This window comes from Cnephaeus nilssonii (assembly GCF_951640355.1).
Source record: "Cnephaeus nilssonii genome assembly, chromosome: 8".
Lineage (NCBI taxonomy): Eukaryota > Metazoa > Chordata > Mammalia > Chiroptera > Vespertilionidae > Cnephaeus > Cnephaeus nilssonii.
In genome coordinates, this window is record NC_137079.1 from 91333409 (window position 1) to 91360067 (window position 26659).

The 26659-nt window shown below is 40.8% G+C and overlaps 3 protein-coding genes across 3 annotated transcripts in view; 1 reads left to right on the forward strand and 2 right to left on the reverse strand.

Annotated features, from left to right (window-relative positions):
* SLC25A15 (solute carrier family 25 member 15) overlaps positions 1–3848 on the reverse strand; it is a 47137-nt gene extending 43289 nt beyond the window's left edge. The window contains exon 1 of the mRNA XM_079778999.1: positions 3744–3848. The gene's annotated coding sequence lies outside the window, so the exon portion shown is untranslated. The remainder of the gene's footprint in view (positions 1–3743) is intronic.
* The window catches only part of NEK3 (NIMA related kinase 3), a 469351-nt gene that overhangs the window by 398640 nt on the left and 44052 nt on the right, over positions 1–26659 (reverse strand). The window lies entirely within an intron of this gene.
* Positions 3979–26659, forward strand: part of MRPS31 (mitochondrial ribosomal protein S31) — a 29142-nt gene continuing 6461 nt past the window's right edge. The window contains exons 1-5 of the mRNA XM_079779471.1: positions 3979–4161; positions 8059–8343; positions 14399–14557; positions 15825–15965; positions 22931–23004. Coding sequence (XP_079635597.1) covers positions 4037–4161; positions 8059–8343; positions 14399–14557; positions 15825–15965; positions 22931–23004 — 784 coding nt within the window. The 5' untranslated portion in view covers positions 3979–4036. The remainder of the gene's footprint in view (positions 4162–8058; positions 8344–14398; positions 14558–15824; positions 15966–22930; positions 23005–26659) is intronic.

Consider the following 26659-nt stretch of genomic DNA (forward strand, 5'->3'; position numbering starts at 1 on the left):
CCAAAGTTCATTGCCTGGGACTTTGTCAATTTGACTGCCAAAAGACAGATTAATAAGAGAATCTATACTAATAAAAGCATAATATGCTAATTAGACCGAATGACCTTCCGGACGTCATTCTGGACATCCTTCTGGACAAAGTTGTGGTGGCAGAGGCAGAGGCAGAGGTGATTAGGGGCAATCAGGCCAGCAGGGGAGCAGTTAGTGGTGATCAGGCAGGCAGGCAGAGGGGTTAGGGGTGATCAGGCAGGCAGGCAGGCGAGTGGTTAGGAGCCAGCAGTCCCGGATTGTAAGAGGGATGTCCAATGCCGGCAGTTGGACATCCCCTGAGGGGACCCCGATTGGAGAGGGTGCAGGCTGGGCTGAGGGACCCTCCCCCCGCCCCCATGCACAAATTTCGTGCACCAGGCCTCTAGTAATAAGTAAAAGTGTAATAACACAAGTATTATACACTCCTACCTGGATGTTGTTGGGGTGCTCAGAGATGAGTAACTCAAAGAGCTAGTTAGAACTCGGGCTTATATAGCATCTTAAAAGAACCATAAAATTTTAGAGAAGTGACAAGACAAAGGTAAAGGACTTTACATTTCTATGGCAGCAAATTGTGGGAAGGAAAATATATGGAGGAATTAAGATAAGAGCTACTTAGTAAAGTTTGTTATGTAGATTCCTTCAGTGCCATCTTTAGGATGATAAGGCTCTCAAGTTGTCTCCAGTGATTTACTTTTGTTTTCTTGGTAGAGAAGGGAGGGGGAACCACTTTACAAATTGATGTCCCACTTTTAGACATATAGCGGGAGTCCAGAAAGAGCTTTTCTTGTCTACACAGAGTGGGGCAAAAGTAGATTTACAGTTGTGAGTACACAAAAGGCAGTTTATTCTTGTATTATTATTTATTAACTAGAGGCCCAGTGCATGAAATTCGTGCATGGGGGGGGGTCCCTCAGCCCAGCCTGCACCCTCTCCAATCCAGGACACCTCAGGGGATGTCCAACTGCCTAAACCAGTAGTCAGATATCCCTCTTGCAATCGTGGACCACTGGCTCCTAATCGCTAGCCTTCCTGCCTGATCACCCCTAACCACCTCTGCCTGCCGGCCTGATCGCCCTTAACTGCCTCTGCGTGCCAACCTAATGCTCCTAACTGCCTCTGCCTGCCGGCCTGATCGCCCCTAACTGGCCCCTCCCCCCGTCGGCCTGATCGCCCCTAACTGCCCCCCCACCCCCCCCGCTGGCCTGATCGCCCATTCAACCACAAAACCACACAAATATATTGTTGTTTTAAGCCACTAACTTTTGGAGTGGTCTGTTATGCAGCAATTGGTAAGTAAAATATAGAGTAATTTTGTTTTACATTTTCATGGAAGGCTTATCGAATTAATTAGTGTAGGATTTTATAAGACATTTAGGACAAAGTCACTGATATATATCAGGACCTATTTTTACCTAATTTGCTGCCTCTTGACAAAGACACATTGTCCTAGAAAGTACATTTCAAGGGGCACTAGGAAGAAAATGTCTAGTGAATTAATGCTAGAAAAAAGGAGGGGGGAAAAAATCTACTTTCAGGCCACATTTTTGTTGCTCTCATAAATGATTGCTTTGGACAATTGCATAAGTTATGGTTTTTCTGAGAACAGACTTATTATATTTTTTTAAATATTTTTATTGATTTCAGAGAGGAAGGGAGAGGGAGAGAGAGCGAGTAACATCAAGGGTGAGAGAGAATCATTGATCAGCTGCCTCCTGCATGTCCCCTACTGGGTATCAAGCGCTCAGCCTGGGCATGTGCCCTGAAATCAAACTGTGACCTCCTGGTTCATAGGTTGATGCTCAACCACTGAGCCACACCGGGGCCAGATTTATTATTTTTTTTAAATGTATTGTTCTTTTATGGTTTGATTTATGGCCGATCAAAATTACTCTAATGATTATATTTTTAGTTAAAGTCAGGTTTGTTGAGATATCATTTATATACAGTAAAATTTACACTTTTCAGGTGTACAGGTCTGAGAGTTTTGATAATCATGAAAGGTCATACCCCCTCCAGAATCAATATATAGAGTATTTCAATAACCCCCAAAAGTTTCCTTGTACTCCTTCATACTCAGTCACCTCCTTTCATCCCCAACCCCTGGTAACCACTGATCTGATTTCTGTTCCTATAGCTTTGTCTTCTTTACATTGTCATATAAGTGGCATCACATAGTCTCTTGTATCTGGCTCCTTTCACTTAACATACTGGCTTTGAGATTCATCCAAAGCAATATTCTGTTCCTGCACCAATTATTTCACTTTTCCTTTACGTTATTCTAAGAGTATGCAAAGCTATGAATAGCTATATAAGTCATAGGGTCATTGCAGTGTTTCAGAAAGTTTTGTCTGAGGACCACCTACATTGGAATCACGTTGGGTGCTTGTTGGACTCTCAGACCTATCAAGTCAGTGTCTATCAGACTCAGACCTATCAAGTCAGTGTCTGAGTAATGTGTGAACAGCCATCCCCATGTGACTTTTATGCATGACCAAAGGCAGAAACCCTCAGGTATTCCAGTGGACAAGAATATCAGAGTTGGATGGTTCTAAGTTTTAATCTAGTATTGCCATTTACTATGGACAATTGCATAAGTTATGATTTTTCTAAGAACATACTTATTATATTTTACTTATTTATTTTTAAATATTTTTATTGATTTAAGAGAGGAAGGACTCCACCTCTGTATGAACTTGGGCAAATTACTTAAACTGTCTGCACCTATTTTTTATTTTGTACTTGGAAATAATTTATTTACCAAATATTTTTGAGCATCTATTATATGACAGGCACAGTTCTAGGAACCAGGGTCACAGCAGTGAATAAGATAAAATCCAATCCTTTGTGGAACAGCACAGGATAAGTGTTTAAGCACATAAATATATGAGAAAATTTCAGATAGTGATACTCTTTGACATAGAGGGTACCTTAGCTAAGATACAATCTAGACTGTAAGTTAGGGAAGGCATCCCTCAGTATACTGTGTTTAGCATTGTCACAAAGGTTCTGTCTGGACTAGTGGATCTTAGCAAGATCTCAATGTGAGCTGAAACTGGTTTGGCTCAGTGGATAGAGCGTTGGCCAGTGGACTGAAAGGTCCCAGGTTCGATTCCAGTCAAGGGCATGTACCTTGGATGATGTTTCTAACTATCACTCTCCCTTCCTCTCTGTAAAAAGTCAATAAAATATATTTTTTTTAAAAAAAAGATCTCAATGTAAGCTGAGTTTTCAGCATCACATAAAATGTACTACCAATCTTGATTCTTATTTGAAACTGCAGATAAATTATGTCCACATTCAACGGCTGGTATGGCATTCTAACCTAGAGGTTCCCACATAACCATTAGCCGGCATTTCTGGCAGAGTTTATGCTCATGCATTCCAGATTTGAGAACCCTTCATCACTTCTGGGCCACTGTTCACTGCCTTCCCGAGGGACGGAATAAAACAAGTCTTTCTCTCGCATCGTTTTATCTCTAAAGCCAGTTCAGGAACATAAAAATATATCTCATCGTTTCACTCTACCTCAAGAATAGAGACTGAAAAGAAATACTAATTTATCGGGCAGCATGCCCTATTGGTAATTTTTTTTTAACCTCCTTGGTGGCCATGGATCATTTCATTTTGAGACTTTTAATGAACACTGTGGATCTTCTCCCCTAAACCCTGCACAGGAGGGTCAGTTCTCCGCCTCGGCTTACTGGCCCCACCTGTGGTGTTTGCACAGCAGGTCGCTCCCTCCGCTCTCCCGGCTCTCCTGTCTGGGTCCCGCCTCGGTCCTAGGGAACCTCGGGGAACTCCGCCGTCGACTCCCCCGCTGCGACTAGAATCGTCGGGAGGGTGGAGCCCAGGGCGAGCCCGGAACGCAGTTACCCGACCCTGTGGTCCGCCGGAACGCTGAGGGAGCGGAACGCGCCCGGCCGAAGAACGGAAGAGAGAGGCGGGGGACGTGTTTGGCGGTTGACACGCTATTCCGGTTCGCGGTTCCGTTGGTTTCTGGGCAATGTTTCCCAGAGTCGCAGCGACCCTACCTCTTCGCCGCCTTTCCCGCCTCCCGGTGTGTCCCGGAGGCCCAGAGGCGTCGGCGGCTGCGACTGTGCTCCTCGGCGCTCCGCTCGGACCGCTCAGGTACCTCATTTCAGCGCCGTGGGCCCCGCAGGGCTTCCGGCCAAACCCCCTGCCCCTCCAGTACGTTCAGTCACCTTCCTCCCGCTGCCCGAGGTCTGTGACCCGCGGGATCTTAGAAGCCTGTGAGGAATCTCATATTTGCTTTAAGTGTGAGGAGAGGGAAATCCCAGGAAGATAAAAGGACTTGCCCAAGGTCCCCGTGCCCGTTGGAAACGGCTGCAGTGCGTTCCTGGTCTGCTGTCCTGTGCTCTTCCTGGGACAGACACACCGCGCCTCTTCCTCATTGCCGCTTGCCCGCTCATTTTATCCAGGATCCAGGAGCAAAATTTTATTTTTTGCCTCCCAAGACTGTGACGGTCTCACTCCTGGCCCTGTTGATTCTTTACTTTATTATTGAAAGTGCTTACAGTGTGCCGGCCCTCATGGAAAGCCGGAGTAAGACAGCCCTGCCATCACGGAGCTTACAGTTACAGCAAGGAGGAAATCCCCGTACAGTAACAGCTGAGATGGCGTAGGTGGCCCAGAATGCTCCTTAATGTAATAAATAATTGCTGGGTGCGCGAATAGGGACACCTAGCCATTGTTGGAGAATGTTAAAGTATGCTTTCTGGAAAAGAAATCTGAAATAACCTGAGGGCGGGCTTAGGTTGGAATTAGCTAGACAAGAAAAGGAGTTGTGGCCTACTTGGTGTTGGTATTTATTCTCTGGGAACTCTCATGATCATGAAAACTTAACTGTACTGCATATGTTCCGCGCAGTGCGCTTTGGGGCCGCTGTGGTAGGCACAGCGCTGAAGCCTGTGGGGAGCAGTGGAGAGGGATGGAGGAGGAAGAAGTGGGATGGAGGAGGAAAATTGCCCAGGTAGGATTGATAGGATGTGACATGATAAGGGTAGGGTAGTCAGAGCAAAGATTTCAGCTGGCTACCTTGAAGGATTAGGGTGCCTTATGTTAACAGAAGAACGAGGAGCAGCTTTGAGAAAGCTTTTAAAATATGTCCTAGTTTTTGGAATACAAAAATATCTATTTATGGTTAGAGGCCCATTCAATACAGAAATGTGAAAAATGGCAGGCAGTCTCAGGGGAGTTCTGGAGTGTGGTTCTGGATGTGTTGCACTTGAAGTGCTGACGAGATGCGCTCAGTGGAGACATGCTCAGGTGGGAGGTTAGAGCTAGCGTTTTATTATTTTAGTGTTATGGAGTCACTTCCTAGACATGATTTTCCTGGTATAAATACACTTTCCATGGTACTAGGGAAACATTGAAATACAGGTTATATGTGAGATGCATTCTCCTGGTTGCCACTTTTCTGTTATACCTTTAATTTAACTTTCATGTGAGAAGTAATAATTAGAGCATTTTCCTAAGTTGAGTAATATGAGGATGGCAGTTATGCAATAGTTGTTTCATTCTAATTAAGTGCCTGATGTATTAACCTCTGACATTTATTTTTGTAAGCAGCTCAAATAGTTTGTTTCAGCATTTTTAAAAATAGCCATTTTATTTTTCATTAAAGGTTCTCTAATCTGGTACTACCATTTGCTGTCTTCGAGAACTTGATACGGTATTTAACCCAGAGTCTGATGTAGGGTCTTTGGGGTCAATTGCATCAGAATCACCTGGGGTCTTGGTTAAGTGCATATCCTTGGACCCCATTCCAAATTTACCAACTAAGAATCTCCGGAATCTAAGTTTTAAATGAGCTCTCTAGGTGATTCATATGACCGCTAAAGGTTAAGAATCATTAACTTAACCTCTTTAAGCAGCAGTTTCTTCTGTAAAGCAGGAATAATAAAATTATTTGGATTTTAAAGATTAAAATAATGTGCATAACACAGCTACTCAAATGTGGTCCTCTGGGTTAGGGTTAGGGTTAGGGTTAGGTTAGGGTTAGGGTTAGGGTTAGGTTAGGGTTAGGGTTAGGGTTAGGGTTAGGGTTAGGGTTAGGGTTAGGGTTAGGTTATGGTTAGGGTTAGGGTAATGCCAATGCCACCATCAGCATTACTTGGGAACTTGTTAGGAAGCGAACTCTCAAATCCTTCCCCAAAGCTACTGAATCACAATTCTTTGCTGGGACCAAAGAATCTGTGTTTTAACAAATCTTCTAGGGTAATTCCTATACATTTTAAAATTTGAGAACAATGCTCTATCCTGTTTGCTTTAAAATAGGGACAATAAATTCTTAGTTACTAATATATCATCAGTGCCTACTATGGTGCTCAGTTCAAAGTAGATATTTGCCAATTTAATGAATGACTTTTTATACACTATACCCTCTTACTGAAACTAACAGTCATTAGTTTGTAAAGTTCTTTCATATCAAATATCAAAATATTATTTTTTTCCGTTCCATTTTAGCTTAGCTTACAAATAGTGATTGGTTAAATGGCACATAGCTTAATGAGAAAGTGAACCAGCTTAGATAACACCCAGATTTTTTTTTAATAGAAAGTAACCTTTTTTAGATAGAAATTTCTTTATTTTAATGTTTAATTATGACTTTTTAAAAAGGTATTATTATATCATATTAAGAGCAAGGCCTTGGCAGTCAGTGAGATTTGAGTTTAAGAATAATAAATTGAAATTTATTAAACATGTCAGTGTTTGCAACCTTTTTTTAAATGTCTTGGAGCACATAGAAAGTAATATTTTTACCAAACTCTGAGGTGAATGTAAGGAGGCACCAGCAGTCCCAGGCCTAGGTGATCAGTATCTCAGCACATCTGTAACCCATTTGCAGCACACCAGCATGTCTTAGTCCTTAGTGAGCTCTGAGCTTCATGACCTTGGGTAAGTTACTTCGCTTCTCTGATTTCCAGTTTGCTTATCTGCAACATGGGGATAAAACCTACCTTATGGAGTTAATGTGGGTATGAAAAAATTTACCAAAAATATGTTGTGTAAGACTAGGCACATAGTTTATGTTTAATAAATGTTAAATTTGCTGTCATTATGGTTGTTAACAATAATACAAAACACTAGATCAATTATGGTGGTCATTTTGCAACATATACAAATACTGGTGACCCCGTGCATGAAATTCGTGCACATTAAAAGGGAATTAATTAGAGGGAATATTTTAATATTGCTGTTTGCCCTTTATAATAGAAGTGTCAGAGATGAAAGAAAATTAGTAAAAGGTATATGAAAATCTTCCTCCTGTCAGAGTCTGGGGTGCGCCACAGGAACCAGAGTCAAGTCCCCGCCCATCCACATGCTCCTCGAAATCGTGCGAGACCCAGACCCAGCCAGCCCCACCCCCATTGGGCTAGATCCAGACCCGGCCAGCCCCACCCCTGTCAAGCCCCACCGGGTGGGGGACGTGGCCTCAGGTCGCCTGGCCTGGCCCCGAGGCGGCGGGCATGGCCTGAGGTCCCCTGGCCCTGGCCGGGGTGGGGAGTGTGCCATGAAAGTCCCCGTCAAGCCCTGCGGGTGGGCGGTGTGGCCTGAGGTCCCCCGTCAAGCCCTGCATGGCGGGGGGCATGGCCTCAGGTCTCCTGGCCTGGCCCCGGGGCGGGGGGCGCGGGGCGCAGCCTCAGGTCCCCTGCCCCAGCCCAATGCCAGCCTCGTTAAGACTCCTTACAGGAACTCGGCCTCTGCTGTGGGCGCAGCCATCTTGTGTTACGGGATCCCTGCCTCCGCTGTGGGTGCAGCCATCTTTGTTATGGCGTGACAGTCAATTTGCATATTCCAGCTTTATTAGATAGGATTGAATCATTATGTTGTACACCTGAAACTAATATGATGTTATATGTCAATTATATCTCAATTAAAAAAAATAAAAAGGAAAAGGGAAGGGCTTGAATTGAAAAATTTAAAAACACATAGAAACAGTTTTTTGAGTCTTTGCTTGATTATTTTGCATTGTATTTTTCTTTTCTTTTTTAATCTTTCCAGGACAAAAAATTATATCCAAAGATATTTTGGCACTAACAATGTGATCTATAGCAAAGAAGATGGGCGGTCCATTCCAACCCATGAAATTTCCAAGCAGACAGAGAGCCAAGACAGTGTAAAGGAGAATTCGAAAAAAGACTTGTTAAATATCATTAAGGACATGAAAGTTGAAATAAGTACAGTAAATGTACAAACCACAAAGCCACCCAACAGAAGACCCCTTAAAAGTTTGGAGGCTACAACTGGCAGACTTCAAAAAGCTACAAAAGATGCCCCAAAGAAGAGGTAAATGATTTACAGTTTGAATGTTCTTTGAAAGTAATTTTTGAAACTCCAGTACATTTTTTCTTCAAGAAATCTTTAGTCCATCTTCAAATTAGAGTGCTTCCTCTCCCCTAAGTACCTCTTCCTCTATATTTTTGTTTGGGACTGATAAATATATTCTCTTTTTGCCTGTCAGCATGTGTCTGCCTTCTACACTCAGCAATGACTCTTGGCTCTGCGAAGCTTTCCCAACCCTCCTGTCCCTGATCCCATTTCTCCTTTCTGAGTCTCTATATATTGAGAATCATCTGAATACTAGTCTTTAAAACTTTGATCGCTCTACTTTTTTTCCTATTGTCACTAACATTTTTTTAAAAAGAACTTTTTTACTTAATTCTCCACTTGTTTGATTTATCTTCCCTGTTGGGCAGATACCTCTTTAGAGCAGGATCTATGTGCCTCATTGTTTTTCTTCCAGGATTTAGCACAGCATCTAAAAGGAATAGATAATGCTTATTGATCTACTATTACCAGTGTTTCCAGGAACAAAATAGATTCATAGATTTGCATTTATGTAAAATACTCTTTTATCCATGACATAGAGACATACAAACTGTTTTAGAAAAACTGCAAACTAAATATCTGCACACAGATCATCCTAAGTGCATTTAGAAGCTGGGTGTGTGAAATCTGCCTTTTGTAAAGTGAAGCTTTTAAAAATAAAACAATCATTATTATATGTAATTATATACAATTTACATAATTTAATCACTTCAGTAATCTGTTTTATCTATGTGGATTTTGTCCCTTGTTTTGATGAATTTTCCGAAGTCTAGACAAACTTGCAGCAAACTTGTGGACTCTTAGAGACTTTTGACAGTGCAGGTGGTGGGGAGTGGATGGGTTAGTGCAGTGGTCGGCAAACTCATTAGTCAACAGAGCCAAATATCAACAGTACAACGATTGAAATTTCTTTTGAGAGCCAGATTTTTTAAACTTAAACTTCTAACGCCACTTCTTCAAAATAGACTCGCCCAGGCCATTGTATTTTGTGGAAGAGCCACACTCAAGGGGCCAAAGAGCCGCATGTGGCTCGCGAGCCGCAGTTTGCCGACCACGGGGTTAGTGGAAAGTGGTCAATGATAATTCTAATCCAGACTTGAATTATAGCTCTTCACATCCAGGCAGAATTTTTACATTTAAAAACTTTAAAAAAATTAGAGTAGATGAGAGCAGTGAATTAATGGAGGCCAAATATCAGTTTATAAACAGAGACTTTAATAATTACTTGAGAAATGCTGTTATTGTTCTATATTTAAATAAGAAGGGAATATCTGTATACAATCTAGACAGAGGAAAGGAGAGGTAATCTAATTGAGAATTTCACACATTTTCTTACATATGTCTCTATTAACTGCCATATAATTGTCTCTTTAAGTTGTTATTTAACAAATCATTTACATCCTGATTTGAAAGTAGCTTCTTGTCTCTGAAGGGCTTGTTTATATGAAATTTCCATTTAAAAAATTCCACCTAGCATGGAATTTTAGTATGTTTTTTATAACTGTTTTATATGACTTCTTTTGACTAGTAATTTTCAGTGCTCTGAGCTTATGTGGTATCTTCAAAATATTGCAATTACTTATGCTTGTCAAGAGTATTATATTTCACTAATTATAAGTGCAGTGATATTTTAGCATTTGCGATATAGTTTAAATGGCAGTATTTTATTGTAGTGCTAATGTCTTACATGAATGACATCATTGATTTACATAATAAGGTATGTGACTTTAAGATCCCCATCACTGATTTCTCTTAGCAGAATAAACAGGTAAGGTAGATTCCTATTTACCAGAATGCTTTAATTTTTCATTATTTTCAGAACTTTTATGAAATCTCTTATTTTCTACATTATATCAAAAATATGTCTGGAAAGCATAATTGCATGGTAGAGAGTAAGCTAATTCAGTGAGTGACCATAATAGGTACTGAAGGAATACACGAGGCCAAAAGTGGTAGGCATTATAAATTTATTAGGTCATCTGGAGAACTGAGCCCCCAAATGGTGCTAGCACCCAGGAATGGGGAGTCAGAGATTTTAAAGGACTCTAAGTGGGCTTTTTCTGGGTGGAGAATTCTCTGGGTTGGTCCTGGGAAGGTCTGGAGGGGAAAGATAATGTTCTTAGCCAGTGGAATGAGGTCTAAGCGAAAGAGAATGTCTATTGTGAAGTGGTCTAAAGGTCAGTTCCCAGAAGAGGGGCTATTGATTCAATGATTTGATCAGACCTAACAGGTCCCTCCTCCTCCTCCTCTTAGAAACAAAATAAATATATATATGTATATAAAATAGATAATGCACACACAAATCTTCTATAACAATAAAAGCATAATATGCTAATTAGACCAGACGTCCTTCCAGAGGACCTTCTGGACAAAGTTAAGGCTGCGAGGGATGCCTGGGTCCCGGGTGCCTGCCGGCGGCTGGAGGGAAGCCCGGGTCCTGGGTGCCAGAGGGAAGTCGGTGCTGGCAGCCAGGGAAAGAAGGCCTGCTCTTGCATGAATTTCATGCATCAGGCCTCTAGTCTAGATATATAAAATCCTAAGTGACCTTTATGACCAGAATGACCAGTCAACCAGTTGCTGTGATGCATACTGACCACCAGGGGAGCAAACACTCAACGCAGGAGCTGCCCCCTGGTGGTCAGTGCACTCCCACGGCCCCTGCTCCCAGCCGGCTGGCCCCCATCAGCCCCTGGTGCTAAACCATTCATAGAGACCTGCTTCGGGTTGGGGTTTCATAGGTAGCAGAGCAGCTCCCTCGCTGCAGTCTATTGAAAGTCAGCCCTCGACACAAGGGTTTGTTTTGCTCCCGTCCTCTCCCTCCCCCAGGGACCGTCCACCCACCATGGTGGTGGCGCTGCGACGGCAAGGGAAGGGGGGGCGCGCAGTGTGGGGCACTGATGGCAGTGTCTGTGTCCAGCACCTGTTCCTTCTGCACCAGCCCGGCGACCATTGCCTCCTCTCCCGACCCCGCCAGGGCCTTTGGGTCCTGCGCTGGGACAGGGAACCGGGGGTGGGTGGTGGCGGACACAGCCCCTTTCCCAGGGGGGCCGAGGGCCGGCTCCCTCCTTGGGACCGGTGGCCAACCTCCCACGGTCCCTCCCCCCAGCTGGCCAACCTCCTGCTGTCCCTCCCCCACCCCCACAAATCTGTGCACTGGGCCTCTAGTATATATATAAATATTTACCTAGAGTGAGTTATTTATTAGCTCCCAGACCTGTTTATGACCCATTGTGATTTTTTATAGTTATACAGTTTAATTAACTATTATAGAAATGGTTAAAATGAGTTGAATGCTATGCAAAGATTCAGTAAAGGTAATTTTTGAAATTGCTTTCCAATTAGATATGAATGAGAGAAGCATAAAATTTAGGAAAATTCTACACTCAGATTGCTTTATAAACATTTTTAACTTCTTGCTCAATGTTTCTACTTAAAGAAATCAAAATTGGGAATAGTGGAGAATAGTGTGTGGTGTAGATATAAATATCGTGGAAATGCTATCAGTGGTCCTATCTTCAAAGAAGCTTTGTCTTACACCAAAAGATTGGTGAATGAGGTACATTTGTTTTGAATTTTTAAAAACCTGTTTTTTAATGATTTCTACTGTTCCCTCCCCCCTTTTTCTTAACTGATTCCATATGCACAGAATTGGGTTAATCATCATCTTTAGTTCGTGATGCACTATCATCGCTTCATGCATGGCCTGTTTTTATTTATTTATTTTTATGTTAATCCTCACCTGAGGATATTGATTTTTAGAGAGAGTGGAAAGAAGGAGGAGGCGAGAAGGAGAAGATAGAAACATTGATGTGAGAGAGAGACATCGATTGGCTGCCTCCCGCTCGGGCAACCTAGGTACGTGCCCTTGACCAGAATTGAACCTGGGACCCTTTCCACTGAGCCAAACTGGCTAGGGCCATGGCCTGCTTTTAAAAATTTCTTTATTTGTATCATATATTGAACCACCATTGGCATAGTTACTATGTATAACAATTACCGAAGAATTTAGTGGCATAAAAAAACATTTTTTATGCTTATAGATTCTGTGGGTCAGCAGTTTGAACAAAGCAATCGCTGCTCCATGATGTCTAGGGCCTCATTTGGAAGATTTGGAAGTCCAGGAGCTGGAATCATCTGAAATTAGCTCACTCAGGTCTGGCAGTTGATGCTAGCTGTCAGCTGAGACCTTGACTGGGATTGTTAGCGAAAACACCTACATGTGGCCTCTCTATGTGGCTTGGACTTTATTACTGCATGGTAACTGGCTTCCCATGGCGTGTCCCAAGAGAAAGGGAGACAGGAGAAGTTTATATTGTTTTTATGACCTAGCCTTAGAATCAGATAGGGTAACTCAGTTGGTTAGAGCATCATCCCAATACACCAAGGTTGTGGGCTTGATCCCTGGTCAGGGCACATACAAAAATCAACCAATGAATGCATAAATAAATGGAATAACAAATTGATTTTTCTCTGTCTCCCCCCTTCCTCTCTCTCTAAAACAAATAAAAATTAAAAATAAAAAGATTGGATACCACCACTCTCATTTCCTGTGCTGCATTGATTTTTTTAAGAGTACTTGCTTTTTATCACAGCAATTGCCAGAAAACCATCTTCACACATATAGTATATCATCTAAAGGAATGCAGCAGTGTAACGTTAAAAGCGTGTACTACCTTGAGTTAGTATTCACAAGGTCAATGACAGACACTGTATTTCCCTGTTGTGCTCCAGGATGCCTTAGGGCACAGTTTGGGAACTAAGGTCCTCTTCTACACGAGTTCCCGAGAGGCTGTGGACCACACCCTTAAGTTTCTTAGAAGTCCTGTTGCTTGTTTGAAAGGCTCTTTGAGGTACTATTTTAAATCTTTCTAAGATCTTAACAAAAGGTTTATAGCCATGGCCATCTTTACACCCTGTCTTCTTGACACTGCCCTGGATTTGATCTCTGTTCAGAAGCCATTTCTAAATTTTAGCATTGTTCTGTCTGGAGGGACTTAGAATGAGAAACATCTCCCAATTGTATAGCTGAGAGATGGTTTGCCTTTCAGGCACAGCAGATATAATTTCTTAGGTCTTGAGTTTGGAGAGAACAGTTATCCCTCAAATCCCATATATGTTTTCTGTAGATAAATATTCCCAGAAGTGGAATTGCCAGGTCAAAACATTTATATATTTTTTAGGTTTATGATATACCTCACCAAATTGCCTAAAAAAGTTATGACAATTTATGTGTCCACTAAATAGTATTGTTCACTTCCTCAGGGTTCCTTTTCTGAAATTGTCACACAGTTCATTTTAAAGAAGTTCAGAAGCACAGAAGGGTATAAAGTGAAAAAGCATGTATTCATGAAATAGTGTGAATTATAGGATAGACTAGATTGTTAAAAGATATTTTTTAAAAGTTCTCATCACTGCCCAGCTGGTGTGGCTCTGTTGAGCATAGCTCCATGCACCAAGAGGTCGAAGGTTTGATTCCCTGTCAGGGCACATGCCCAGGTTTGGGGCTCAATTCCCAGTAGAAGGGGTATGCAGAAGGCAGCCTATCTATGTTTCTCTCTCTTGATGTTTCTATTTATCCCTCTCCCTTCGTCTCTATCTAAAAATTCAGTAAAAACATTTAAGTTTATATAAAACTGATACCTAATATTTAAGAATTCTTGATTTTGTCAGAAACTGAATGATACTTTTGTATGTCTTTATTGATTTTAGAGAGAGGAAGGGAGAGGGGGAGAGAGAGAGCGAGACATCGATGTGAGAGAGAAACATTGATCAGTTGCCTCCCATACATGACCAGGGACCAAACCTCAGCCTGGGCATGTGCCCTGACTGGGAATTAAACCAGCAACCTTTTGACAGATGAGCCACACCGGCTAGGACTGAATGATTCTTTTTTGAACAACAAAAAACAAAAAACATTTTCTCTGAAAAAATCATTTTACTGTCCACTAAACTAGTGGCATGATAAATAATGCCTCTTTTTTTCTTTTTCATTTGTTTTTATTTTCTTTTTCAGAAGTGAGTCACTGAGTCCTGAGTTGGTGGCTGCTGCATCTGCTGTTGCAGATTCTCTCCCATTTGACAAGCAGACAACCAAGTCAGAGCTGCTCAGGCAGCTCCAGCAGCATGAGGAAGACTCAAGGGCACAGAAAAATGGAGAAAGACGTAAAATTAGGTTAGTGAATCAAATAGCATGTCAAATAGTAATACTGGTATCTCAAAATAGGCTATTTTCATGTAACTGATGAGTAATATACATAATATGTTCATTTATATGTAATATATGCCTCATAAATGGAATAGTTGTTTTAAAAAACAACTGATGTCTTAAGTAAAATTAGTTTTTAAAAGAACAATTAAGTGATTAAACTTTCATTTTCAGAAGTTACACAATTTCTTGTCCCTTAAAAAGAAATGATAAATTCAGTGATGTTACTAAAAATAAATAAAGAATAAGACAGTTTCTCTGAGAAGATTAATTTTTCCCATTAAATAATTTTCTGGTGTTATGCACAGTATGCTCATCTTCAGGCCCATTCTCTTTTCCCTCTTGTTAAGTTTTAGCTGACATCTTTCCACTTCTCTCATCTCATTACTTTATACCAAGTTATACCACTTGCTGATGAAATGTAGTCAGGAGTAGCATTGCTTTGCTTTGGAGAGCAATCTAAATCAGTAGTTCTCAATAAGCATGTTGTAAGATTTCTCTCAGGAAGTTAAAAAAAATACAGATGATGGACTGTCAGATCACTCATTTATTTGCATTTGAACAAATACAAGGCAATACATATGGCTAAATTTTAACTTTAATTTAGTTGTTTTAATCTATGTGATAAGTATAGAGATACTGATTGTATATCAACTGCTCTAGATGCTTGATAATTTTACACAGGTGACACTTTTATTCTTTTTATTTTTAAAATATATATTTTTTTATTTCAGAGAGGAAGGGAGAGGGAGAGGGAGATAGAAACATCAATAATGAGAATCATTGATCACCTGCCTCCTGCATGCCACACACTAGGGATTGAGCCTGCAACCCAGGCATGTGCCCTGACTGGGAATCAAACCGTGACCTCTTGGTTCATAGGTCGACGCTCAACCACTGAGCCAAGGCAGCCAGGCAATAAGTGACACTTTTAATTTATATTTTAAATGAACACATCTGAAGAGTATCATCTTTTTTTTTCTTCTTTTTTTTATTGTCTACACTATTACAGATGTCTCCATTTCCTCCCACTTTGACATCTTTAAAACACAGAAGGAAACAAATCTTAGTGGTCTGTGGATTATGAATGTTAATATGTAACATAATCTTTTATTTAAATGTAAATTATGTTATATTACTGCATAGGAGTGAAATAAAAATTAAATGCTATGAATCATGTTTTCTACTATTCAATATATCAAATTTGTAATACACTTGATTTTTCATATTTCAGTTTCAGTAACATAATATCAGATATGAAAGTTGTCAAATCTGCCACAGCTAGAACTAGTACAAGACCAGTTCATCAGATTCAGTTTGATGAAGGATCTGACAATTACGTTGGCCAGGAGAAGACCGTCGATCTTAGCAAAAGGTATTGAAACTTTGCAGTCTATCTGGTTTTGTTTGTTTCTCTGTAGTTTTACTTTATTGCTGCGCATATTATTGCTAATAGGAACATTATGAATGTATTTATATCTGTCTCCTTACACTCCATGTACCATTTCCTAGAGAGGGAAAGTTAAAAAAAATACTTTTTTTAATTCATTGATTGATTTTATATAGAGAGAAAGAGAAACATCGATTTGTTGTTTCATTTATTTATGCATTCATTGGTTGATTCTTCTATGTGCCCGACTGAGGGATTGCACTCGCAATCTTGGCTACCCAGCCAGGGCAAGGGAAAATTCTTCTGAGTTTAACATACCTAAACTTTTCTTTACCATAAATTAAAATGGGCCTTGCCTTATACCTGGGGAATAGAGTTTCCTGATTTATAATAAATAGAGCTGACTGTATTCTGAACAAATGAACATTTTGAGAGAAACATTATTTTTCATTCTGATATATGTCTAATAATGTATGTTCATATACCCCTTTTATCTCTATATAATAATCTTTTTTCATACCTTAGAGAATTAACTCACCATCAAAGAAAGGATGATCCTATAATACCTTAAAATGGTAGATTACTTGTGGTAATTTGAATTTAGCAATTTGCAGTTCTTAGAGATGCTAAGGCTTGCCTTACATATTTTGTTACAGAAAGCTATCTGTATTTACATAAAGTTTCTGTTTTCTTTCTCTCACAAGCCCATAGAGTGATAGTTGGGGAGGGGGAAACCAGATATTTAGTATGGTCTGACAAAAACTAACTCAACTTTATAGCAGATGGGCTCACAAATGGAATGTTTTTGATGTATATTTTATGGATTTTAAGTACAATCTCTGCAACTTGAGTTAGTTCCTTCCAAGTGTTACTAGTAAATTACTAATTTGTACAGGAAGATTGGAAAAGATGGTCAGCAGTTAACAAAAGAAGTTCAAGATGTTACAGTGACTTTGGAAGGTTATTTGAATTACTAATTTAAAGTGATTTTACAGCTATGATATATTATTGAATAAAGTAGGATGTGTATTAGAGTTTTACTTAAGATTCCTCAAGAATATTTAAATTGAATCTTCTTTGAATCAGTCTTTGAGATAATTCCATGCAACTACATCAGAATGCTATACCATTGTTTGATTTAGCTACCATTAAAAATTAGAAGGCAGCAAGAGAGAAGCTAAAAAAGTAGGAAAGGGATTTATGTGCATGTAATGACTGTTAAAAAAAGAACTCTAGAAAAAGAGAAGCAATGGTGGGATACCAAGGTGTTCACCCTGCTCTGACGTGGGACAGACTGAGACCGTCCAGGCTGCTCTGATTTTTTTCAGTTAGAGACAGAGAGGTGTGAGTCACAGAGCACTGGCTTTAGGGTCACACTAGCCCGCCTCAGAATCTTGGCACTGTGCCACCGACTAATCTGTGACTGGGGAAATCCGTCTGTTTCTCCATCTATAAAATGCTGAAAGTGAAGCCTGGCTTAATGTCTTTCTTGAATAATAGGAAAGAAACATGTATAAACCATATTTAGTAGTTGCACAGCAAATTGTTTCCTTCCCTCCCTCTTTAGTACATTGTGCTTTTAAAATACCATACTTTGCTGAATCATTCCCTCTTTACTGTGAGTTACTTTAATCCAGGCGTCCTCAAACTACGGCCCGCTGGCCACATGCGGGTGTTTTTGCCGTTTTGGTTTTTTTACTTCAAAATAAGATATGTGCAGTGTGCATAGGAATTTGTTCATAGTTTTTTTTAAACTATAGTCCGGCCCTCCAACGGTCTGAGGGACAGTGAACTGGCCCCCTGTTTAAAAAGTTTGAGGACCTCTGCTTTAATCTATCATCCTGTTCACCTGACTTGAGGTTGAGGGACTGCTGGGTAGGGAGAAGAATGCAAGACACTGAGGATAGTTCTGGAGCACAGATGCCTTTGTTTACAAATACTTGGGAACTTGCTAGAGGGAAATATGTGATGTGAAATCACCTTGTCTAATTTCAATATGGCCTTTACATTTTTCAGTTGAATTTAGTAGAAAAAAGTAATTTGATCCAGAAAATAATTCAAAATTATTTTAAAAATTAACCCTACCTTTTAAAAAAACACGTTTTTATTGGTTTGAGAGAGACTGGGAGAAGGAGAGAGAGAGAAACATTGATGAAAGAGACACATATATTAGCTGCCTCAATCCCTTACTGGGGATTGAGCCTGCAAAGGAGGCATGTTCCCTGAGTGGGAATTGAACCTGTGACCTCTCAGTGCTTGGATCAATGCTCAACCACTGAGCCATCCCAACCAGGCTAACCCTATCTTTATAAACTGGTTTTAATCTGCCAGTAAATGTACTTAAACATGAATGTGAATTGAGTGATACAGCAGTTGATTAAAATATACAAGGAAAAGTTACCTGACATTAGTTTCAATAGTTATGTCAAGAAAGTTCATTATTATTTTAAAATTACAGAATAATTGCTTAGTTTTTGTTTTATTTATTTATTTTTTTAAATTTATTTCAGAGAAAGGAAGGGAGAGGGAGGGAGAGATAGAAACATCGGTAATGAGAGAGAATCATTGATCCACTGTCTTCATGCTCCCTATTGGGGATTGAGCCCACAACCCAGGCATATTCCCTGGCTGGTAATCAAACCATGACCTCCTGGTTCATTGGTTTATGTTCAACCACTGAGCCACATCAACCGGGCCAGAACCATTGCTTTGTAAGTGGGAATGTTTTGATTTATCTGTCCAATCATTTATAATTATATTCTCTAATTAAACATGTAGCCTGGTCAGTGTGGCTCAGTGGTTGAGCATCAATCCATGCACCAAGAGGTCATTGGTTCAATTCCCAATCAGGGCAAATGCCCAGGTTGCGGGCTCAATTCTCAGTAGGAGGTGTGCAGGAGGCAGCCAATCTGTTTCTCTCTCATTGATGTTTCTATCTCTTTCTCTTCTCCCTCTTCCTTCCTCTCTCTCTAAAAATCAATTTTAAAAACACATATACATATTTTTTAAAAATGCGCTATTTTCTGCCTTTAAGATGTATGCTGACTTTAGCAACATTTTTGTGTGTGGGGGCGGGGTGGGAGGGGGCCTCTTTGGTATATTTTCTTTGGGACTCTTCGCTTCCTAGACTTGTACTAGGTCCGTGGTCAGCAAACTGCGGCTCGCGAGCCACATGCGGCTCTTTGGCCCCTTGAGTGTGACTCTTCCACAAAATACCACAGCCTGGGCGAGTTTATTTTGAAGAAGTGGAGTTAGAAGAAGTTTAAGTTTAAAAAATTTGGCTCTCAAAAGAAATTTCAATCATTGTACTGTTGATATTTGGCTCTGTTGACTAATGAGTTTGCTGACCACTGTACTAGGTGTACCGGTTAATGGCGGATTTTGTAATCAAAGAAAACACGATAATTTCAAGAGACTCATCAAAAGTGCTTCTTTATTCAAAGTAATGTCCATCGATAGCTACACATTTCCCCCATCTTTCAGGTAATTTGTGGGTACCATCCCAATAGAAATTTTCTTGTTTTGAGGCAAACCATTCAGAGACCCAATTTTCCACTTCTTCGTATGTTTTGAAGTGCTTCTCAGAAAGTGTGTGTGCCATCAGTTAGAACAAGTGGTAATCTGAAGGAGCAAGGCCTGGTGAATATGGAGGGTGGGTTAATACTAGTACATCCCAGGCAAGATCTTTTAACGTGTCTTTAACTGGTTTTGAAGTATGTGATGGTACGTTATCATGAAGCAAAATTACTTTGCCGTGTCTTCTGGCACATTCTGGTCATTTCACGATCAAAGTGTGGTTCAAATGGGTTATTTGTTGTCGGTAGCGATCAGTATTAACAGTTTCACCTAGTTTTAGAAGCTCATAATAAACCACACCTTCCTGATCCCACCAAACGCAGAGCATTGTCTTCTTTCCAAAGTGATTTGGCCTTGCAGTCAATGTTGACGGTTGACTTGTATCAACCCATGATTTTGTGCATTTGGGATTCTCAAAATAAATCCACTTTTCATCGCCAGTCACAATTCAATGCAAAAAAGACTTTCTTTTGTGCCGTTGAAGCGACATTTTACTGACGACTTTTCGGTTTTCCATTTGTCTTTCATTCAGTTGATGTGGCACCCATTTTCCTTCCTTTAAAATCTTTCCCATTGCTTGTAAACTATTTGAAATTGTTTGCTGACCAACGTTTAGTCTTCCTGCGAGCTGTTTTTGAGTTTGACACACATCTTTATCCAATAACGCTTGTAATTGTTGGTCTTCAAACTTTTCCAGTTGACCTGGATGTCTTTGTCTTTCACATCGAAATCATCACTTTTAAAGCGTTTAAACCAGCGTTCACAAGTATCTTGAGATGGAGCATGTTCACCATAAGCTTCCCAAAGTATACGATAACTTTCAGCAGCACTTTTCTTCAAAATAAAGTAATGAATTAAAACTTGCCACAGATTGCTCTTTTTTTGGCACGAAATTCGACATTTTTAAGCATAAAAGTATCTATGATGTAAACACCTTCAGCAAATTTGACATATGAAGTTTTGAAGCTTGCTGTCAATACAACGAAATAGCATACATATCAAATTACATGTGTAACTCATCTATTGAAAAAAATCCACATTATTATCCGGTACACCTAGTATGTCTATTTCCTTTGCCAGGATAGGGAAGTTTTCAGTCGTTATTTCTTCAAATAGGTTTTCAATCCTTTGCTGTTTCTCTTCTTCTTGTACATCTGTGATGCAAATGTTGTTATGCTTGATGTTGCCCCAGAGGTCCCTTAAACTATTCCCTTTTTTTTTTCTTTATTCTTTTTGCTGTTCTGATTGGTTGTTTTCTGCTACCTTATCTCCAAACCACTGATAATGATCCTCTGCTTCATGTAATCTGTTGATTCCATCTAATGTATTCTTCATTTCCATTTTTGTATTCTTCCATTTTGAAGTCTTTTTTATGACTTCTATCATTTTGTGTAAGTTCTCACTGAGTTCATCTACTCTTCCCATAAGTTCATTGAGCATCCTTATAGCCAGTGTTTTGAACTCTGCATCTGGTAGATTACTTGCCTCCATTTTGTTTAGTTCTTTGTCTGGAGATTTGCTCTGTTCTTTCATTTGGGACATGTTTCTTTGCCTCTTCATTTTGGCTGCCTCCCTGTTTGTTTCTGTGTATTAGGTGGATCTGATCCATCTCCCAGTCTTGGCATGGTAGCCTTACATGATAGGTGTCCTATGGGGCACAATGGCACAGTCTTCCTGATCACCTGAGCCAGGTGCTCCAGAAATGTTCCTTGTGTGGGTTGTGTTTACCTTCTTGTTGTGGTTAAGTCTTGATTGCTATTGCTACATCAGTGAGTGGGTGGGATTGACCTTCAGACTGACTGGTTGTAAGGATTGGCATGAATACAGCAGACGAGCTGTTGTTTGGGGGCTGACCCCACAGAGTGGGATTTGCTGTAGCAGGGCTCTGGTGCCTGGTTTGTCATTTATGGAACTAATTGGGTGGTGTCCTGGTGTGGTCTGAAGCTGGCCTCTTGGTGTGTTGGTTCTGGGGCCTCTTGTGGGTAGGGGGGCCGGTATCAGTACAGGCCTAAGTCAGCTGCTACCTGTGCCCTACCCTGAAGCCACTTGGTAGGACCTACAAAGTGAGTGTTTGGTAACTGCCTCTGCTGAGTTTGGAGGTGCCTGAGAGAGGCTAGGCTGCAAACCAATGCCAGAAGCCAGCTGCCACTAGTGCTGGGCTGGGGACTACTTAGAAAGAGGTATAGGGCACACTGAGGCTGGCCACTTCTTGTTTGGGGTTGTTTGGAACCTTCCAGAGATTTTAGGGAAGTCTACATTGAGGGCTGAGGCCAGCCACTTGTGAATAATAGCCACTGAAAGGTTCTGCCATGTGCACAAGTTATGTGGGGTGGATTCTCAGGGAATTACCAGGGTGAACAAGTTTGATGCAGACTCAGATATGGCACTAGCAGGCTGGATAGGGGGAGGGCTCAGCAAAAGGACAATGGCACCTGCCGGCACTTTTAGTAACTGGAAAGAACTGCTCCTCCAACCTGCACCCTGAAGCCAGACAATTCACTTCTTCCCTGTTTGTCCCTGGTGCTTTGAGCTACTATCCCAATGCTGGAGTTCAAAGTAAGTGACTCCCTTAGTGAATAAGCCCTTTAAGAGGAAAGCCTGGAACTCCAGCAGACCTCCCTCTCACCCGGACAGAATCCAAGCTAATTTTCACAGCCAGATGTTGTGGGGACTCCTATTCCTGCCATTGATGGTCTAGGCTGGGTGTCCGGTATTGGGCTGGGACTCCTCACCCTCAGGAAGGACCTCTACATCAGAGCTATCCCTCCCGATTCATAACCAACACGTGTGAGTTTGGAACCAGTCCTTTCAAATCTACGCTTTCTACCAGTATCATGGAGGCTGCTCCTTTGTATTCTAGTGATGGGAGTTCTGTTCTGTTAGTCTTTTGATGTTTCTTAGTTGTACATTTTTTTCTTAGTTGTAATTTTGATATGGTCTCAGGAGGAAGTGAACACAGAGTTAACCTACTTTGACATCTTGACCAGAAGTTCTAGATTCATTTATAACAACTTCTAATTTTGCATATTTTGGTAGTTTCCCACAACATTGAGTTTTTTTAAAACATTAATATGAAATGGAGCAAATAAAAATTATGGCAAATTAGGCTAATCTTTCCAATTAGGTATTTTGGAAATTAGGCTTTTAACTGTTTTGTTGTATTATGATGTAAAAATTCAAGTTCATCTGTTCCTATTTTTAGTTACCAGTCTTAAAGATATGGCAGTTTAATTAAAATGTCTGCTATCATCAGTGGAATTATTTTTATATCTACATTGAATACTTTATATAAAATTTTTCTCTCATAAACAATTTTTATTGACAATGTATAAAAGTACTCATTGAATAAATTATTTTTTCTTCTTTAATTTTAGGAAAAGTATATTTAAGGGAAAGAGACTTAATATTTTTGCTGTTAAGGCACCTACTGAAGAGGCACTTGAAACAGGTTTGTTAAGAAAAGAACAACACTATTTCTCATGTATAGAAAAATTCCATCATTTATGAACGTCCTTAATGTATGATTGCATAATAATCAGGTATTTAAATATTCCATCCTGTCATTGGCATGGATCCTGCTTATGAATGTACTTGTTGACATTGCTAGCCTTGGTCATATTTTTCTCTTGAAATGTTTCATTCTGTGAGGCAATGGGAGGTAAGGACTGACTACCAGCCACATGAATCTAGAGCTATAGATTGGCTACTAATTTGGAGTAGAACATTAATGATCTCCTACCATTTGCAATGTACCTGTGTACTATTGCAGAAAGATACACTGGTTTCTGCCGAAAGGCATTTCACTGTCTAGACAGCATTGGTAGACCTAACTTACTGATTTAGTGATTGCATAGGAGATGGGATGAGGGGCATTCAAGGAATATGTTTAGCAGACTTGTTGTGTTTTTTTCTTAGTGCACAGTCTGTTCTCTATTTTTTCTCCTTCTTTGGGCAAGAAGTCAAATCCTTCAAATTTGCCATTTTAAGTCTAATTAAAGAGAAATAAGAGTATCTTCTTGCTTGGTATTAAGTTTGATTTACTGATAAAGTAAATGAAGAAATTCAGTACAGATGATCTCCAGCTTACAAGTGACTTCCAATTCTGAAGATTATAAGCTTGTTGGACCTCGGTAGACATAATTTTATATTTAATATTTAAGTTCCTAGGCCCCCCCTCCAGTAACTCATTTAAACTTTCTACCATTTACTGATTTTCCTACTGTTCAATAAGCTCATTATATTAGGGGTTAGGTCTCAGTGATCTTTTTATAGTAGCACCTAGCCAAATGGCTTACAGATACTAGGAATCAGTTATCTTAAATATTAAATCCTTTTTTGAACAAATTGGGCTAAAAATATATACCCATAAAGGAAAGGAGTTAATTCAATGGATGTTTGTTCATTTAAATGAAGTTAAAACTAAGAGAACACCCCATCCTGTATTGTGCCAACTGCATTCTGTCCTGTGTGATGAAAAGGAAATGCACAGGCATGGGGAATGGATCACCTCTTCCCTAATGAAGTGGCAACTGTTAAGCTTGCCTCAGAAAGGGAATTTGTTGTTGGGGCAATTGCTATTGTCCATCTAATGAATAGCCAGAAGAGACACTTAGATTCTTGAAAGAGTCAGCTTGCTTTTGTTAAATCAGAAATCTTATTTCTAAAAATGAAATTAGCTAGCAAGGAGATAATAAAAGTTATATCCTATATAATAAAGAGGTAATATGCAAATTGACTGTCACACCCTTGCACAAGATAGCCGCTCCCAGGTGGTCACAAGATGGCTGCCACCATGTGGTCATAAGATGGCCGCCACAAGATGGCCAACAGGGGAGGGCAGTTGTGGGCAACCAGTCCTGCAGGGAAGGGAGGGCAGTTGGAGGGGACCAGGCCTGCAGTGGAGGGCAGTTGTGGGCAACCAGGCCTGCAGGGGAGGGAAGGCAGTGGGGGCGGGGGACCAGGCCGGCAGGGGAGGGCAGTTAGGGGTGACTGGGCTGGCAAGGGAGGGCAGTTGGGGGGGACCAGGCCAGCAGGGGAGCAGTTAGGCGTCGATCAGGCTGGCAGAGGAGTGGTTAGGGGTGATCAGGATGGCAGGCAGAAGCATTTAGGGGCAATCAGGCAGGCAGGCGAGCGGTTGGGAGCCAGCAGACCTAGATTGTGAGAGGGATGTCCAAGGGCTCCCAGATTGGAGAGGGTGCAGACTGGGCTTAGGGACACCACATACCCCCAGTGCACAAATTTTGTGCACTGGGCCTCTAGTGTATTTTATAAAATAATGAAACTCTAATAAGGAAAGTAATACACAAATTTATGTCAGTTTGCTCTAAGGAAGGTATTGTTTTAATAAGCCATATTGCATTTGAATGTCATTTTCCCCCAATTAAATACAAGAATAGCAATAATGTGCAAACCTAAATTTAGTATTTATACACTGTTGTTTCCCTACCACCTAAAATAATGCCTGACTTATAGTTGGCATTCAGTAATTATTTACTGAACAAATGAATGAGTTCTTCAGTTCCGTGATTGCCACATTTTGCTCCCTACTAAATTCTTACCAGTGCTGCAAAGAATATAGTTCTACACCCTGTTGCTTATCCTGGAGAGATTTGGTTTGGGTATCTAGATTATTCAACTTCAGATTCTGCCATACTAACCTCTCTGAGTTTCACATCCATCACCTATAAAATGGGGCTAATCTCAAGGATTAAATGAAATAATATAATTGAAGTGTCAGGCATAGTGCCTGGATCATAGTGCACATTCAATAAATAGTCGCAGCTATTAACATCTATCTTCTATATATATAAAAGGCTAATATGCAAAATGTCCCCTTGGGAGTTCGACCTGGAGACTGGGAGTTCAATTGCTCGCTATGACGTGCGCTAACCACCGGGGGTAGCACGGAACAAAGGAAGGCCCCCATCAGCCATGATCACTGGCCAGGCCTAAGGACCCTACCCATGCATGAATTTTGTGCACTGGGCCTCTAATTAATAATGATGAAACGTCGGGAATGGCAGTGTGAGAGATCCCTCTAGCCTCTCCTCCTGAAATTACAACAAATTAACTAGCTATAATTCAACAAAGAAGTCTCTGCTCAATACAGAGGCACGCCTGAGAAACTCCTATATTGAAACATCTAAAGATGGGTAACCAGGAATAAACAGGGAGATGAGAAGGGAGGAAAATGTAGACAGCCCACAGACATATCCCTGCAGCTGGTAGCTCGAGGCTCAGTGTGGAGAGGGGAGGAAGCTGGTGCGGGCAGGCACTTTCTTCATCCAGGAGGAACAGAGAACATTGGGGGGTAGTCCAGCAGGGTGAACAGTGTCTAAATCAGCAGACGCCTGATAGAGCACAGGGTTCTTCCATGAGGTTCTCCACAGTTGGGGCAAACTGTGGTGCTTCAGACAAAGAAACAGAACCATAGAGCCCTGCCACTTATTGGACTCCCCAAACTCGCCTCCAGTTGCCTTTGGAGTTGATTCGAGGAGCATATTATCTGTAAACCAAAAACAGTTATAGTAGAACTGCGGTTTCCCTCTGACAGATCCCCAGGGGGGGTGCCCCATAGAGGTTAGGGGTCACCAATACAGTGAGGGCAAAACTAACCCCAACCCCAACAGCATGGCTGTACTGTCTTACGAAAGCCATGGAGGTCAAGACTAGGAGATCACAGAACTAAAAAATCATATGATTCAGCACCATCTACTGGAAAATAGACCTCTTCAAAAGAAGCTGTTATATAAATGCCTAGGCGAAGGAAAACAGCAAATACCATGAATAGCCACAGTAATGAGGATGATCAGAAAGAAAATGGAAAATCCCCAGTAAGTCAACTGGAACACATGGAAATATGTGATATAAATGACAGATTTCAAGATTGCAGTTCTGAAAATACTCAACAAGATATGAGAAAATGCAGACAGGCAATTAAATGCACCCGGTGGGGGGTGAGGGGGAGAATGAACAAAACAAGTACTTTACCAACGAAATTGAAACTTTAAAAAAGAGCCAATCATGCCCAGCCAGCATGGGTCAGTGGTTGTCATCAACCTATGAACCAGGAGATCAGGGTTCAATTCCTGGTCAAGGCACAT